Genomic DNA, 16,510 nt, shown 5'->3' with positions numbered 1-16,510 from the left:
ATCCCTGGTCCGGGAAGATCCCACATGCTGCGGAGCAACCAAGCCCGTGCGCCACAATTACTGAGTCTGTGCTCTGGAGCCAGTGCTCCACAAGAGAGGCCACTGCAATGAGAAGCCTGCGCATCGCAACTGGAGAGTAGCCCCCGCTCCCTGCAGCTAGAGAAAGGCCCTCGCAGCAACAGAGACCCAGCAGAGCCAAAACCTGAAAAAAAAAAATCTGTCCCAAGAAGCCAGGCCCATCCCAGCTCCAACCCCTGGGCCCACAGTTGGAGCCCTCATGGCCCCACCAGACACCCCTCCATCGGCTCTCACCCCACTCTCCAGGCCTTGGGGGTCAGGAGTGCAGTCTTCTTCCAGCTCTTTGTGGTTTGACCCTCCAGTGGAGGGCACACCAGCACTGCCCCGATTCCCCCCTGACCTCCCATCCACCTCCCCGAGGGTCAAGCCCTTCCTGGCTGTTGCCTTTTCCTTCCTCCCAACCCTGCCAAGGTGGTTCTTCCTACCGGACTCCAGAACAGCCTAGCCTGCTCGCAACACACCACGACTCTCGCAGCCTGGGGGCCCCTGGAGCAGGGACCAGGCTGACCCATGTCTCCTCCAGTACCACCCGGGTGGGCACAGAACAGGCCTCAGGTAGCGTGTATGGACTGTCTCGGTGAGGAGTAAGGTGTCCTTAGCCCGTCTGCAGAGATGGGCATGGAGGGGGCCAGGGAGAGGAGGAGGGCTGGGGTCTCCCTCCCCTACCTGGGCAAGTGTGGCTTGGCAGCACCACCCACTGGGTCAACATGGATGGCAGGGGCCCCAGCGCTTTTTTTTTTTTGGCCACACCATGCGGCTTGCAGGGTCTTAGTTTCCCAACCAGGGACTGGACTGGGGCCCTTGGCAGTAAAAGCACTGAGTCCCAACCACTGGACCACCGGGTGGGGTGGGGGTGTCTTGATGAGCAGTAGCAGCCCTGAGCTGGCACACACAGGTCAGACGGTAGGAGGGACCAGCCAGGGAATGGCCCAAAGCCCAGGTATATAACCTGCAGAGCCCGATGCCAAATGAAATGCAGGGCCTCAGTCTTCAAAATTATCTAGAATTTCAGGACGGCAATCGCAGAGCATAAAATCAAACATCAAGTCAGGCATGAGTCAGGCATCCACAAAGCTGACCCCTCGCAGGCCTCTTCCCAGAGGTCTCACCCCTCCCTGGGGGAGCCTGAAGGTGAGATGCCCAGGAGGATAAGGGCAGGACTCCAACAACTGCCCAGGGTGGGCCGTTCACTCCTCGGGGACACGCAGCTCCCACACACAGGGCATGAAAGAATGGCAATGATGTTTTAAAAAATTAGGTTTATAAATATTTTCTCCATTGTACAAAGTTTTTCCCTGTCCTGCCCACCCCATCACTGTTCACATTTCTCCTGTTTTTAAAATCCCAACTATATTTTTTTTAAATCATAAAATATATTTTTTTCTTTGTTCATATTTAAAACTATGTACAGGGGCGCTGAGAGGCCAGGGTGGCCCGGCCAAGGTCAGGAGGAGTCCGTGCAGGGGGACGGCGGGGGCGGGAAGAGGTGGAAGTAGCTTCTCTCCGTGGCGGGGGACGGCGGGCAGCTGTCCTCCGCTGACAGGTACTGGCTGTGGGGTGTGGGCGGAGGCGGGTAGGGGTCTGAGTCCGAGTTCAGATCCAGGTAGTACTTGCTGGCCTTCCAGCGGCTGGCGCTGTAGTCACTGTCGCACACGTCCGTGCTGCAGGGCGTGGTTGGGGGCGCCACGCCGCGGATGATGTAGGGCCTGAAGGGGATACAGGCAAAGGGAGTCTGCATTCAGAGTGGCCCACATGCGCATCCATCTGCCCCCCGGGCCCCCTGAGCCTCCACAGTGCCACCTCCAAGGTGGGCGCATCTGCACTTACCTTGCAGGCTGCCAAGTCCAGGCCCTGGCAAGGACTGCAGCCCCGAGCCAAGGTCACCCTTATGGAGAACGAGGCCCCCAGAGCCCACCTGGGACTAAACTTAACCTGTCTGAGCTTCCATTTCTCTTTGACAAAATGGGAAGGATGAAACGGTGTCTGTTTCAAAAGCGGCTTATGATGACTAAAGTGAGATTCTGCATGGAACGTGCTAGAAACAGTGCCCGACACCAGGAAGTGCTTGACGGCTATCCCCCCTTGTATCACTGCTGTAAATAGTGGAGACCAGCCAGTCCCGTCTTGATCCCGGGGATGTCTCCTGATGACCCCCGCGACATCGCCCTGTGGCCTGGGCCCGAGGTGGGGCTCACAGTGGGCAGGAAGGGGGCGCCGGCTCCAAAGGGCCCGCCGCTGAGGAAGGTGCAGCAGGAGGACACCCCACGTGGGGTCCTGGGAGCAGGCAGGCTGGGGAGCCCCTGCACGTTCTTGACCAGGGTCGTGACCACCTGGTCAAGAGCGGTGCCTCCTGGAATCGGCCGGCTCCCCTTCCAGGCCCGGGAGTCCCCCAAACGGCCACCAGAGGGCGGGCGGCGCCGCTCCCCGAGGGTCCGCGGCTCCAGGACCACGAGGCGCCACCCGCAGCGCCCCCAGACCCCGGCTCTCTACGCGGGAGGCGGGGGACAAGCCTAGCGGGGCCCAGCCTCCACGTGCTCCATCAGGTAGCCCGCCGGGGCGGGGTGGGCCCTGCCGGCTGAGACCACCGGGTGATTGAAGCTCAGCAGGTTCAGCTCGCCCAGCCTGGCTCGGGGCCGGACCCGACGTCCCCTGAAGCAGGCCTGCGCCGCGAGGAAGGCGGAAGGATCGCCCCGGCGAGGGCCTGCCAAGCCCGCTCCTTCCCGGGGGAGGCATCGCGGGGTGGCGGCCCCGCCGCGGTCCCCAGCCGGATTCAAGCACCGCCTGAGCGCAGAGCCCTCGGGGACCGGCCAGCCGCGGTGGGGAGCCCCGGTGGCTTCCCAAGACCCCCAAGGCTCCCACCCGAGGGCTCCCGGTGCTTTCTGACCTCAGCGCGCCCCGCCGACCCCTCCTCGCTGTCTCTCCCGGGAAAGGGGGCCAGGCGCGGGACCGCGGGGGCTCCGTACCTGTACGGCCTGGCGGCGGCGGGAATGTTGGAAGAGTAGAACACGTCCACGTTGTACAGGGAGGGGTCCGTGGCGGGGGACGGCGGCGGGTTCAAGATCTGTGGGGAGGCCAAGCGAGGTCACACGCGCCCCGGAGCCCGCGGTCCCGCCACCCTCGCCCGCCTTGCCTCCTCCCACGACCCCTCCTGGTCTGGGCCGGGAAGCGGCAGCCGTGGCCTGCGAGTGGGCACGCGGAGGGGCAGAGCAGGGTGGCCGCCGGGGCCGCCCCGCTGACCAGTGGTGACCCCAGGCCAGCGCGTTCAGGTCCCCGGTGGGTCCTGCACGCCGGTCACCAGCGGGGAGGTGTCCCTGCTGGCCTGGGCGTGTCACTGGGCCCCAGAGCGCCTGGCGAGGTTCCTCTGGACTTTTACTTCCCCATCTCCTTCCACGTGGTGCAAAAATCTAATCTCTATAATTCACTCCTTATTCCAAACACTCCTGGGGGAACCCTGAGGACGCAGGGGGGTCCACCCACCAGGGAGGGGCTACAGCCTAGCTGCCCGCCTGGCCAGCGTCTCAACAAACCAGGAAAGGGTGCCCCTTTCTCAAGGACCTACGCTGCCCCCCAAACTGTGGTGTAAAGACACAACTCTTCCCCCCAAGCACACACCCTTCAGAGCTAGGCAGCACACTACTGGCCCCACAAAAGGGGCCGTGGACCCAGGGGCCCAGACACGGGCCAGGTTTGCACTCCCCCGCTCCCCCCACCTCCTGCCAGCTTCCCTGCAGGGGGCACAGCGGGCAGAGGGCTATCACTGTGTGTGTGCCCTGAAGGACAGACTCTCCCCAGGTCCCTGGGGTGGTGGACAGGGCACAGCCTGTCCCAGGGAAGATGTGGATTGAGTCCTTTGTAGCACCTCCCAGCTGCAGCAGGCTCCCTGGTGAGGGATTTCCCATTTTGAGGCCTCAGTAGCTTCATCTCTAAAATGGGGCTAGGGACTTCCCTGGTTAGGACTCTGCGCTTCCAATGCAGGAGGTGTTGGGTTCAATCCCTGATCAGGGAACTAAGATCCCACATGCCTCAGAGAGAAGCCAAGGAAGAAAGAAAAATTTAAAAAAGAAACAAAAAAATTAAGAAGACTTGCTTCCTAAGGCGGTCCTGACACTTGGTGAATAACCTACAGGAAAAGCCCAGGCCCCTCCCCTGCCCTTCAGGAACCACATAGACCCCTCTCCTTATTCTGGGGGAAGGGTCCTCTTCAACCCAAACAGCCAGCCTCGGGATACTCAGGATTTGACCCCAAAGCTGGGAAGGTACAGCTGGGGTGAAGAGGGGAGCAGAAACCAGTCAGGAAGCACCACCAACAGAAAGCGCCTGCCCCTCACCCCAGGCTGGGGGTGGGGAGCTTTTTCTGCATCTGCCCTTGAACTTGACCAGACCTGGCTCCTCTTCACTTCTGCCTCCAAGGAGCTCTGGGATCCTGCCCATAATCCCCTCCCTGCTGACTCTCAGAGCTACCTCCCCCAGGGTGCCGGGGAGGTGAAGATCAAGGAAGGGTTGTGGGGAAGTCTTCCCAGTACAGCAGTAGGCAGATCTCTAACAAGTTCTATTGGTGAGCACCTTGGCCCCTTCTCTGTCTTCTTGTGCATGGCAGCTGGGGGCTCTTTCCCAGTCACTCCCTCCCAGATAATCTGCTTTTCCTGTGTTCTAAAGAGTCCTCTTTACCTCTCACCGGCCAACGCCCTGGAATTCCAATCCCCACTAATAACGTATTGAACTTTCTCTGGTCAAAGCACCATATGGTTTCTGTCTCCTGATTGGACCTCAATTCATAAAAGCTGCCTGGAAGCCATCAGTGCAGAAATAGTCAGTACCTCCAGACTCACTCAGACCCTCTAATTACATTCCAAGGGCAAGTTTTAAACACAAACATGAAACCTTGAGAACTTTAAGAGAACATGGAAAGAAACTATTTTTTACGAGGAGGGAAAGCCTTTCTGGGCATGATCAACACCCCTCCAGACTTAATTTCATGGTATAAAGGGCAAAACACAACATAAACCAAATCGAAAGACAGCTAGGAAAAACATTTTCAACCCATATCCCAGGCTCATTCTCTTAATATAGCTATACCTCTACATAAAGAGCCCCTGTGCTGTGCTCAGTCACTCAGTCGTGTCTGACTCTTTGCAGCCTCAAGGACTGGAACTCACCAGGCTCCTCTGTCCATTGAATTTTTCCAGACAAGACTCCTGGAGCCGGTTGCCATTTCCTACTCCAGGGGATCTTCCCGACCCAGGGATCAAACCCACCTCTTTTGCGTCTCCTGCATTGGCAGTAGAGTTCCTTTCCTCTAGTGCCACCTGGGAAACCCAAAGAGCCCTTACAAACGGATTAAAAAACGAAACAAAACAAAACCAACAACCCAATAGAAAAAGGACATAAACGCACCTTTCTGAGAAAATAAAACTACAAAGGTTATTAACCATACAAAAAGATGTTTGACGTCATTTGTAATAAGTGAAACGCCTAAATTAGACCTGCGGAGAGTGAGGGACAGTCATGCTGGTGTTGCCCTCTGCTGGTGGGAAAAGGGACTGTCTTCTCTTAAGGACCCCTTTGCCAAGAAAGGTCAAGATGACCTTCAGCCTTAGCTACAGGGCATCTTCCTGTTGGGGTAACAAGATCCTGGGGTGACTAGACACCCACCGGTGTGGCCCAGCCACACCCCAACAAAGGCACTGTCCAGTCACCAAGAAGGGGGCTTGCTCTGCCCGAGAAGGGAAACAAACTTCAGGGTGCAGGAGAGACCGGCGCAGAGTGGCCAGCTCGGGCAGAAGGGCCCCCGGAGGAGGCGGGGAGGGCGGGTAGTTACCACTCGGTCCCTCGGCCTCCTCCCTGCGAAACAGGGTGGGGACAGCGCCCCCTTCTGGAGTCGGGGTGATGCAGCACACAGAGAGGGCGTTCCTCTCAAGTGCTGGGTAAAGGCCAGCCAGCCCTTCACTGAGCCTCAGCCGCAGAAAGGGAGGCTGAGTCAGTTCCAATGAGGTGGATGAAACTGCAGCCTATTATACAGAGTGAAGTCAGTCAGAGGGAAAAACACCGATGCAGTGTATTAGCGTATATATATGGAATTTAGAAAGATGGTAACGACGACCCTATATGCGAGACAGCAAGAGACACAGGTATAGAGAACAGACTTTTGGACTCTGTGGGGGAAGGAGAGGATGGGATGATTTGAGAGAACAGCATTGACACACACATATTACCATATGTGAAACAGATCACCAGTCCAAGTTCGATGCATGAAACGGCGCTCAAAGCCAGTGTACTGGGACAACCCAGAGGGATGGGATGGGGAGGGAGGTGGCGGGGTTGGGGGGTTGGGACAGGGGACACATGTACACCCGTGGCTGATTCATGTCAATGTATGCCAAAAACCATCACCACATTGTAAAGTAATTAGCCTCCAATCATAACAGATAAATTCATTTGCAAAAAGAAAGTGAGGCTGAGAGAGGAGCTACCATTAGCTGCAGATGCTATCGTGCGGGTTTTAAAAAGCACACACGAAGCTACACTGTACGAGATGCTAATGGTGGATACATGTCATTCATTACAAGTTCGTCCAAACCCACAGAATTCAACCAAGAATCCAAACCGCCAAGGGAGAACTCAGACGTACACGGTGGCCTCTGGGTGCAGGTGCGTGGACTGTACCCACTGTTCCACTCTGGTGCGGGAGGTTGATCATGGGGGCGGAGCGGGGATTTGGCAAGTCTCCCTACTTTCCTCCCAATCTTGCTGTGGATTTAAAATTGCTCCGAAAATAAAAAGTTGTCTTTGGGACCTCCCTAGTGGTCCAGTGGCTAAGACCCCACGCTCCCAAAGCAGGGGGCCCGGGTTCGATCCCTGATCAGGGAACTAGATACACGTGCCGCAACTGAAGGTTCGCGTGCCGTGACTAAAGACCCTGTGTGTCATAACGAAGACCCGGAGCAGCCAAACAGACAAGCAAATAAAAACAGATTCTTAAAAAGTTGGCTTTAAAAAATGCATATGTAAAACTGGTGAACTCTAAATACAGTCAAAGGGAATTGTATCAATGCACTGGTTATGATATCGTATTACTGTTGTAGACTTAATGTCTGGGTCTCCCCCAAATTCATATACTGAAACCTACTCTCCAACCTGATTGGTTTAAGAGTGGGACCTTCTGGAGTGCTTGAGCCACAAGGGTAGAGCCTTCCGGGATGGAATAAGTGTCCTTAAGAAAGAGACCCTAGGGGCTTCCCTGGTGGCCTGGTAGTTGAGACTCCACACTTCCACTGCAGGAGGTTGCAGGTTCGATTCCTGGTCAGGGAACTAAGATCCACAAGGCACGGCCGAAAAAAAAAAGACCCCAGAGAGCTCCCTCATGCCTTCTACTATATACGGACAAGACAGTCACTATGAACTAAGAACTGGGCTTTCAACAGTGAGAAACTGGAACCTTGATCTTTAACTTCCCAGCCTCTAGAACTGTGAGAAATAAACGTGTGTAGTTTAAGCTGCCTAGTCTATGGTATGTTTGTTACAGCAGCACGCATGTGCTAAGACAACCATAGTTACGTAAGATGTTACCAAGGCAGAAAACTGGTGAAAGGGAGATGGGACCGCTCTGTATTATATTTTACAACTACAGATAAATCTACAATTGTCTCCAAAATTAAAGAAAAAAAATCACTCTCTTTGCTGGGAAGATAAAGTCCACACTCTCATATGCTCGCTTATGCACAGATTTCCTCTGGGAGGACAGACAATAAACTCCGCACAGGCTGTGCCTTTCGGGAGGGATGAATTCCTGGTCACGGTAAAGGCTGGGCCCTCTTTTCACCGTGCCCTTTGAATTCTGTACCATGAACATGTATTACTGATTCAAAGCAATGTAGTTAATTTTTAAACAGCTGGCTCCCCAAGGGTTTCTTTTGGGAATGATGAAATGTTCTAAATTTAACCACGGTGATGACTGCACAACTCTGTGAATATACTAAAAACCACGGAATTGGACACTTTAAGTGGGTGGATTGCATGGTATGTGAACTATATATCTCAATAAAGCCATTATAAAAACTGCTGGTGGTCAGTGTCGTCTCTTGCTGTCAAGTACGATCCCCCCAGCTCCCAGCTTCTCCAGAGGCTGCAAGCATCCTGGTGTCCACCTTGGGGGTGGGAGGGGGTGGGCAGGGGGCTGTCCTGGAGTCAGCTCAGTCCCACACGGGTTCTTGGGGCTTCTAGCTGGCTACATGGGCCATCCGAAGGTCAGGTGACAATAGCAGCAGGAAGGAAAGAACAGTGGGGAGGGTGCCTCAGCTCCACTCTGCTGACTCTTTGCCTCCCCCACCCCTGAACAGCCCAGCCCCATAGCCTCCAGGAGACTCAGACCGAATCCTGTGGACCCGATATAATAACCCCCGCTGCCTTTTTCCTAGACCCTTCCAGGATCAGGTGCAATAAGGAAGGGCAATACCCTGGATATGGGGGACACTCAGACGGGTGGGCAGGCCCCGTCCTGGTGGGTGGCGCTCACTGGGACCCCCCAGAGAAAGTTCAAGGGGCCATCTTCACCTCAGAAGAGTATTTCATCACAGAAAAGTCAGGTTTTGAAGAATTAAGAAGCACAGATTGAGGTAAAGTCAGAACCTGACACATAGCCCCAGATTCGTGTCCATGCATCAGGCTCACCCCGTTACCCAAGGCCATGCTCCTGGCAATAGGGGGCCTTCCCAGCCAACATGAAGGAGAAGGTCCCCCTCGGGATCCTACAGCAGAACCTGGACACTAAGGGCTACAGACTGTCACCCTCTACAATCATTTCCTTCCAGGGTGTGGCCTGGAGCCAGCCCACACCCGACTTGGGCTGCCGGAAGCTCCAGGGAGCAAACGTCAGCACAACAGTCACCCCGTGAGTGCCTGTCCTTAGAAAACAATCCAGCTAGTTTCTGGGAACCAGCAAGGCCTTAGGCGGGAAACTAGGGTATTTCTGGTGGGGACACTGAAGGGAAGCTCACGTCCAGCCAGACAGGCCCTGCGGATGGGGGAGGCCCTTGGAATAAAGACTGGCACCCAGACCCAAGGACGCCAGACAGCAGCCCTGGGAGGTGGGATTATGAGTGCGACTTCCACTTTTTAGACTTCATGTGACTTCTGGATTATCCACCATGAACAGGGAGTGCTCTTTTCTAAACAGAAAACCCAGGGTGTTGGAGGGAGGTCCAAGGAGGGAATATAGGTACACACACAGATGATTCACTTCATGGTACAGCAGAAATGAGCACAACGCTGTAAAGAAATCCCACTCCAATAAAAGAAGAGAAAGGAAAAAACTACAGGTCGGGACGGGGAGGCGAGTGAACGCACCCACCACCCTGAGGGGTGGAACGGCTGGCTGGTAACTCTAGAAACCCTGATGTCATGGGTTGCGGTGGGGGGACCCTGAGCCGGCCGGGCTTCCTCCTGCCCCCACTCACCGGCGGATACAGTGTAGCCTTGGTGCTGGACGAGCTGCTGGACGAGGCCCCGGTGACGTGGTTCCGGTCGTAGAGGGGCACCCCGGCCCGGCCGCCCATCAGGCTCACGGAGCTCATCATGGACTTGCCGCACGAAATGCCTGTGGCGGGGTGAGGGGGTGCCGCGGGGGAGGAGGCCTGGTCAGGGGCCAGGGCGCCCCACGGACACGGCACGCTTTCTCCAGCCCCTCTGCCCAGGAGACCCAGCCAGGCTCAGGAAAGGAAGCCCCACCTGACGGGTGTCCCTAGTGGGCGACTCAGACGAGCTCAGCTCAAGTCCAAAGAGCATTTCTGACCCCCTCGCCCCACAGCCCGCCCCAGCCGCCCTCTCCGCCTCCTCCATGGCCCTCGCGGGGCTCAGGCTCCTCACCTGTGAAGGGACCGTGCTGGGAGCCGCCGGGGGCGATGAAGTTGAGGGGCACGTGGGGGGTCCCGCTGACGTACTCGTGCGGGAAGGGCCCGTTGGCGCCCGCGTAGCGCTGGCACACCACGCGCTGGCACACGAAGTAGACCCCGCCCATGATGAAGAGGGACAAGATGATGCCGATGACCGGCCCGATGGCGCTGCTGTGGGCCGGGCCGTCGTCCGAGGGCAGCTTGGTGATTTCTGCCAGAGGCCGGGCAGGGAGAGAAGGTGGACGTCAACCAAAACGGAGCGGGTCTCCTGCGGGGGGGGGCAGGCGCTGTGTGCCCTGGAGGGCGTGTGCCCTGGAGGGCTCATACCCGCCCCGGCCCAGGACCCACTGGTGGAGATGCTGGGGGGCTGGGGCAGCACCCCTGAAGGGCTTGCCCCCTCCAGCCTGCCCACAGTGGCCTCCTGCCCCTCCTCAGCCGGATTGAGCTCTCCCACCGTCCCCAGCCGCTCACCAGCGACTCCCCCAAAGCAGCCTCCTCCTATTCATGCCCCTGACCTGGAGCTCTAGACTCAACCTTGTCCAAAGAACACTCACTTCCCCGTCAGGTCAGCACAACGGTTCTAGGGACAATCAACTCCGTCCCCTCCAGCCGGCCAAACCCCCCAAAGGGAGGAAAGCTGCTGGTTCCAGTGAGGAGGCCTGACTATGGATGAAAATCACCCCAACGACTGGGGTCATAGTCACACAGGAGGCCGAAGACAGACATGGTCCGCATGGACACCTGCCCACCAGAAGAGCAGGGCTCAGAACCCCACTGCTGCACTCTGACCCCAGACCTCACCCCTGAGGTGGTAGCTGAGGGGCCTGCCCTGGGTTGATGGGACGGTACAAAAGCACTCAGTGAGTTCCCTGGGGACCCCTCCTTCTTCCCTATTCATAAGTCATCTCTATCTTGCAGTCAGAGCTCTCAGCCCTGGTCCTTCTGCCGTGAACGAAGGTGCCACATCCCCAGGTGCATGGACACATCCCCACTTCCTGGGAACCCAGTTCCCTTCCTGTCTGAATCCGACAGCCTTTCAAGAGCCACTGCCTCCAGGAAGTCTTCTCTGACTGCCTTCATTTCCCATCCTCTGTACCCTGGTACCCCTGACTATACAGACCATGTCATTCAAGGGGCATGCAGCACACGCGTGTACGTATGTGTGCGTGTGTGCATGCACATGTGTGCTTCTGCACACGGCCACACACTCCTCCTCCTTGGCCAGACAGCAGGCTGCCAGGGAAGGGACCCAGCCCCTGCTCCATCTGGTGATTTTGCCTGGCAGACACTGCTGAGTGAGGTCTCTGGGCAGAAACATGCTGCCTCTGCCTGCCACTCAGGCCCGGCCCATCACAGCCAGCCCCGCCCACCTCTGCCTTCTCCAAAGGGGCCTGCTTCTGTGCATCCGTCCCAGCTAAAATGCCCCTTAGCTCCGTCTCTCCCTTCTCCCAGCTGCCTCCACCTCCAGGAAGCCTTCCCTGACTCCCCCACCAAGGCCTGATACTTCCAGCCTCTTTGGTCCTCACCATTTCCTCCCTCTGGACCCCACGGTCCTGGAACAGAAGCCCAGCACAGGGTGACCCCCCCGACCCTGCCCTCTGCAGGAGGCCAGCTCACCGCACATGAGTTCGTCAGAGCCGTCGACACAGTCGGGAAAGGAGTCACACTGCTGCTTGATGAGGACGCACTGGCCGCTGGCACAGCGGAACTGGTTGGGCAGGCAGACGGCTGCAAGGAGGGGCCTTGCGTTCAGAGAGGCTGGAGGGCATGACGCAGCCAGGAGCACTGAGCAGATGACCACCAACAGGTGCACCCAGCCCCGCGACCCCAGACCCAGCAGCAGAGGCCTGGGGTCCAAACATAGAGCAGGCAAAGGGACCCCTGCGAGGACCAGGTCAGGGCACCGTCCCGGCCAAACCAACCTTCACCCTCCCCTCGATGACCCCCCTTCAAGGCCTGTGAAATGCTGGGGACAGGCTGGCAGGGAAGGGACCTCAATGACACAGGGAGGTAATTATTCACCAGGATCCTACCATGGGTCAGGCTTACAAAGCACCGGACCTCCCACAGCCCCTGAGCCCAGGCTCTGTCTCAGGTCCTGGGGTCAGTGGACGGCCCACAGGAGCCAGGCTCCTAACCAGGTAGGGCAGGGGACAGCTGATGCACCTGCAGAGCTCCGGGGGTCAGGAAGCGGGGGCAGAGCTCAACCAGAAAGGCAGAGGCCGGCCACGCAAGCAACTAGTGCAGCTCTCAGGCTTTCGGGGGAGGGGGAAGAGAAAGGCCGGGTACTGCAGCTGCCGCTGCTTCCCTGCTGACCTGGAAAGGGCCCTGGCCCCGTGAGGAAGGGAGCTGCCTGGGGGCTCGCTGGTCACCTGCCCCCAGTACTTCCTGTCTATGCTCCCCACCTGCCCCGGCCCAGGCGCCCCACGCTCAAAACTGGAGACAAGGAACCCTGTCCGTGCAATGAGTGGGCAGATCTCCCGGTCACTGAGCAGGAGAGGAAGCTTCTGAAACGGAGGGTGGAACCCAGAGCCTGCACCAGGGCCTGCTGTTCTCCCAGGGCTTCCTTCCACCAGGAGAAACTCTCACAGTGGGAGGAGGTGGGGCATGGTTCCTAATCAGGGGCTCCTGCCTCCTGCAGAGATCTTGGCCACCAGACAGAGCTGGGGCCAACAGGGTAAGACAGGGCTCAGAAAACTCTTCTGTATAGAGACAGACAGGTCTCTACAGTAACTACTCAACTCTGCTGTTTTCATGCAACACCAGCCTCAGACAATATGTAAATGAATGAGCCTAGCTGTGTCCCAATAAAACTTAGGTGGCTTAAGTTGGTAAAGAATACCAACTTACCCTGGTGCCTCAGATGGTAAAGAATCTGCCTGCAATGCAGGAGACATAAGAGACAGGAGTTTGATCCCGGGGGCGGGAAGATCCCCTGGAGAAGGGCATGGCAACCCACTCCAGTATTCTTGCCTGGAGAATCCCATGGACAGAGGGCTACAGTTCATGAGGTCCCAAAGAGTCGAACACGACTGAGGTGACATAGCATGCACCCAAAACTTTATTTACCAAAATAGGGTGGCCTAATCCTTAGGCCACAGTGTGCTAATCCCTGGTCTAGTCTCCATCCAGTTCTCAAAGGGTCTGTGAGCTGGAAAGACTTTATGACTGCAGCTTTATAGAAACATTTGGGGGAATGAACCCCAGGCCTTCATCTTCCACAGAATGGCTGCTTATCATGAGTGGGCAGGGAACAGATAAAATCTGAGTTATCCAAGTACAGGACCCAGTGGTTATGGGGGGAGCAGCTAGAAAGACCTATTAACAGCTAGCTCAGTAGCAGTCAACACGGGGCCGTGGGGCTGACAGTGTGTGGCAGGAACCAACCGAGAAGGTCATTTATAAAAGAAAAAACTCAGAGGGAGCTCAGACATTTGTTTCACTGTCACAGTCCAAAGGAAGATCCTGCTAGTCAGTAGTGCACGCAGGCTGACCAGACAAATCTCTCTGTAACTCCTGGTTCAGTGGGATGCTAGAAATCACCCACAAATAAACATTAACCCACAGACTCGCTGGTGGAGGACAGCACTGCCTTTGGGGATGGGAATTAACCAGGGTGTAAACCATGGAAAGAAAGCTAATGCATTTGTCTTGGATTCCTGTAAAATTCTTGACTGAATGAGGGAAGGCAAGATAGATTCTCATAGTCCACCTTCATGCCAATCTGGTAGGGCAGACGCCAGGAGCCTTCAGGGGGCCTAAAACTAACATTTTTTCGTTCCCAAGCTGAGGAGCCTTGGCAAAGCTTCTACGGTGACCTTCAGGTGAGGCCTGATAAAGCCCAAACTCCAGGAGGGCAAAGGGGGTGCCGATGGGATGGGCGAAGTCTTACTGGAGCGGGGCCGGGAGGGCGGGGCAGGGCCTCACCATCGCAGTCCGCCTCATCCGAGCGGTCCTGGCAGTCAGCCTCGCCATCACAGCGCAGCCGCAGGTCCACGCACTGGCCCCGTGCACAGGGGAACTGTGAGGCCGAGCACACTGGGCAGCCCTCCTCGTCGCTCTGGTCGTCACACTCGGGGAAGCCGTCACAGCGCCAGGCCCCGGGGATGCAGTCGATCTCCCCAGTAGCGCAGGCAAACTGGTCGGGGGAGCACGTGGGAGGCTCTGCGGAGCAGAGAAAGACCATCATGGGCGCCGGCTTTGGGGCAAAAGCTGGGCGAAGCACGACCGGCTTTCAAAGCGGAGAATAGGCTCCGTTCATATATGCTGTATCCAGGCAGAAGACCACTGCCCTGCTTCCTGTCTGCCTTCCTGCCTCCAGCCCCACGTAGGCCATGAAGCTGTCGACCCAAAGCATAGGGTGTGTGTGCAGGGCCTGGCTACACCGTCATGTCCACTGCACCCCCACTGGAAGTAGAAGGGTCAGAAAGCCAGTGGTCAGCGCCCACACCCATTACACATTTGGGGCAATGGGGCCAGAACCCTGTGAGTGCCAACAGAGCCCACGGGCATGGTGGTGGGGGCTGGTGGAGGACCCAGGCCCTTCACTGAGGGGTGGGCTGAGGAAAGGCAGGTGGTAAGGGTACCGGAGGGGGGGCAGAGTCGATGGGGAGGGGGTTTGAAGGTTCCCGGTGGAGGGAGTCATGGGAGGGTGGTGAGCTGAGAGGGGGAAGGACAGGAGATCTGGGGCCACCTCCTGCCAGTGGCCATGGTAAGTCACCCCCCTCGGGGTCCACTTCTCTAGTGCAGGCCAAGTGTGGACGGTATTGCTGAGGGAGGGGCACTGTCCTGGAGGCCTGGACACAGGCGGGCATGATGAGTGCCAGGGCGCCAGCAGAGACACTCAGGAGGAGCCCCTTCCCCAGGGTCCTGTCATCATCTCTCCCTCCTGGCTGGAAAATCACAGAAAACTGGAGGCCCAGAAATCAGCCCAAACTCCATTTCAGGTTTAAGAACAGTCATCAACATCCAAAAAATCTGATTAAGGAAAAAGGTATTGGGAGTTCCCTGGTCGTTCAGCAGTTAGGACCTGGGCCCTTCCACTGCTATACCCTGGAGAAGGAAATGGTAACCCACTCCAGTATTCTTGCCTAGAGAATCCATGGACAGAGAAGCCTGGTAGGCTACAGTCCACGGGGTCGCAAAGAGTCGGACACGACTGAGCGACTTCACTTTCACTTTCACTGCTATAGCCAAGGCTTGATGGGGGGGGGGCGGGGGCGGGGGGATGGTGGTGCGGGGGGGAGGGGACTAAGATGCATAAGCCACAGAGCATGCCCCCCCACAAAGAAAACTTTAAAAGACATCAACTTCACAAAAGCATTGACTTCATGATGTGCTAAGACTTTCAACATTCGGAATCCACGTGCCTCCCCCATAACTGCGGGTCCACACTGGACTGAATGTTGGGAGATGGGGGAGGAGTTGTCAGCAAAAATGAACACAATCCCGCTGTTCCCACTGCATTTGGCCACAGAGGACACACAGGGGACAACGGATGTGTGCGCAGTGAGCTGCCAAGGAACACAGGGATGCTGGCCACGGAAAGCTGTGCATGGACAGTGGCCCGCGCCCCACTCCTGAACTCCAACCAAAGGCCCTGTGCCTTTGACCGCTGTTTCCACTGCCCGCCCGCCCCCACAGCCCAGCCAAGAGGAAGAGGGTCCAGGTGGGGCAGGCTCTGATTTCCCGAAGGGCCCCTAGTCCTGGCAGATGTTGCTGGAGAGCCAGGACGTGAGGGGGCGCGGTGTGTGTATGTGTCTCTGTGTGCACGGACGTGAGGCTGAACCCAGGCTCCTCTCAGCAGCAGGGCAACCTGAGGAACCTTCAACCTCCCAGTGCCTCCGTTTCCTTGTCCCTAAAACAGAAGCAGCCCCCCTGGGTCACCGCTTCCTCCTGGAAGTAACAGAGCCGGGCAAGCATGTGCGCGTGCGCGTGCGAGGGTGAGTACGTGCGCATGCGCGAGCGGCCGGCTGGGCTGGGCTCGCACAGCAGGAGCGCTGCGGAGCACACTGGCATCGCGGGCTGCACCCTGCCAGTCTGGGTCATTGCATGAGGCATGAGGCTCCATGGCGCCTCCTGGGGACCTCCGTGAGCCCCTGACCTTCTGAGAGCCCCCAGAGAAGAGGCCAGGGAAGAATGGAGATGGGGACACAGTGAAAACAAGCCTTTTAGGCCCTGAGGAAGGGTGACAGAGGGGCGCATCCTCCCGTGGGGAAACCCAGGGCTGGGGTCCCAGGGGGAGCTGAGCGCTTGGTGCAGCTCTCTTCCAGGGCATGGATGTCTGTGCGAGCTGCAAAGCCACTCTCAGGCCACAAAGCCATGTGGGCCCTGGGGCCGGAACTCAGAGAAAGGCCACCGGGAAGCTCAGGAGAGTTGAGGTGTCCCCGCCAGCGGACAGTCATTAAAGGGCCCCCCTCTTCTTGGCCAGGGTCTCTGGGGTTTACAGTGATGAGGTGGGGCAGGAGAAAACTCCAGAAAGACAGGCCTGTGGTCCTGCTCCCTGCAATGTGCCATATGTGGGACAAGGCATGGGGATGATGGGG

At 57.4% G+C, this 16,510-nt stretch overlaps 1 protein-coding gene across 2 annotated transcripts in view; it reads right to left on the bottom strand.

Moving 5' to 3' along the window:
• Positions 1-1,317: 1,317 nt before the first annotated feature.
• The window catches only part of LRP5 (LDL receptor related protein 5), a 122,698-nt gene continuing 107,505 nt past the window's right edge, over positions 1,318-16,510 (bottom strand). The window contains exons 18-23 of one of the 2 annotated variants that reach the window (XM_027959819.3): positions 13,893-14,129; positions 11,583-11,723; positions 9,940-10,176; positions 9,531-9,670; positions 3,042-3,139; positions 1,318-1,784 (exon numbers count right to left, since the gene is read on the bottom strand). In XM_027959819.3, coding sequence (XP_027815620.1) covers positions 1,523-1,784; positions 3,042-3,139; positions 9,531-9,670; positions 9,940-10,176; positions 11,583-11,723; positions 13,893-14,129 — 1,115 coding nt within the window. In that variant the 3' untranslated portion in view covers positions 1,318-1,522. The remainder of the gene's footprint in view (positions 1,785-3,041; positions 3,140-9,530; positions 9,671-9,939; positions 10,177-11,582; positions 11,724-13,892; positions 14,130-16,510) is intronic. The other variant, XM_027959820.3, reaches the window with a different exon arrangement.

This window comes from Ovis aries, chromosome 21 (assembly GCF_016772045.2).
Source record: "Ovis aries strain OAR_USU_Benz2616 breed Rambouillet chromosome 21, ARS-UI_Ramb_v3.0, whole genome shotgun sequence".
NCBI lineage: Eukaryota > Metazoa > Chordata > Mammalia > Artiodactyla > Bovidae > Ovis > Ovis aries.
Note: the sequence above shows the minus strand (reverse complement) of the source record. Positions and strands in the feature narration are given on the sequence as shown.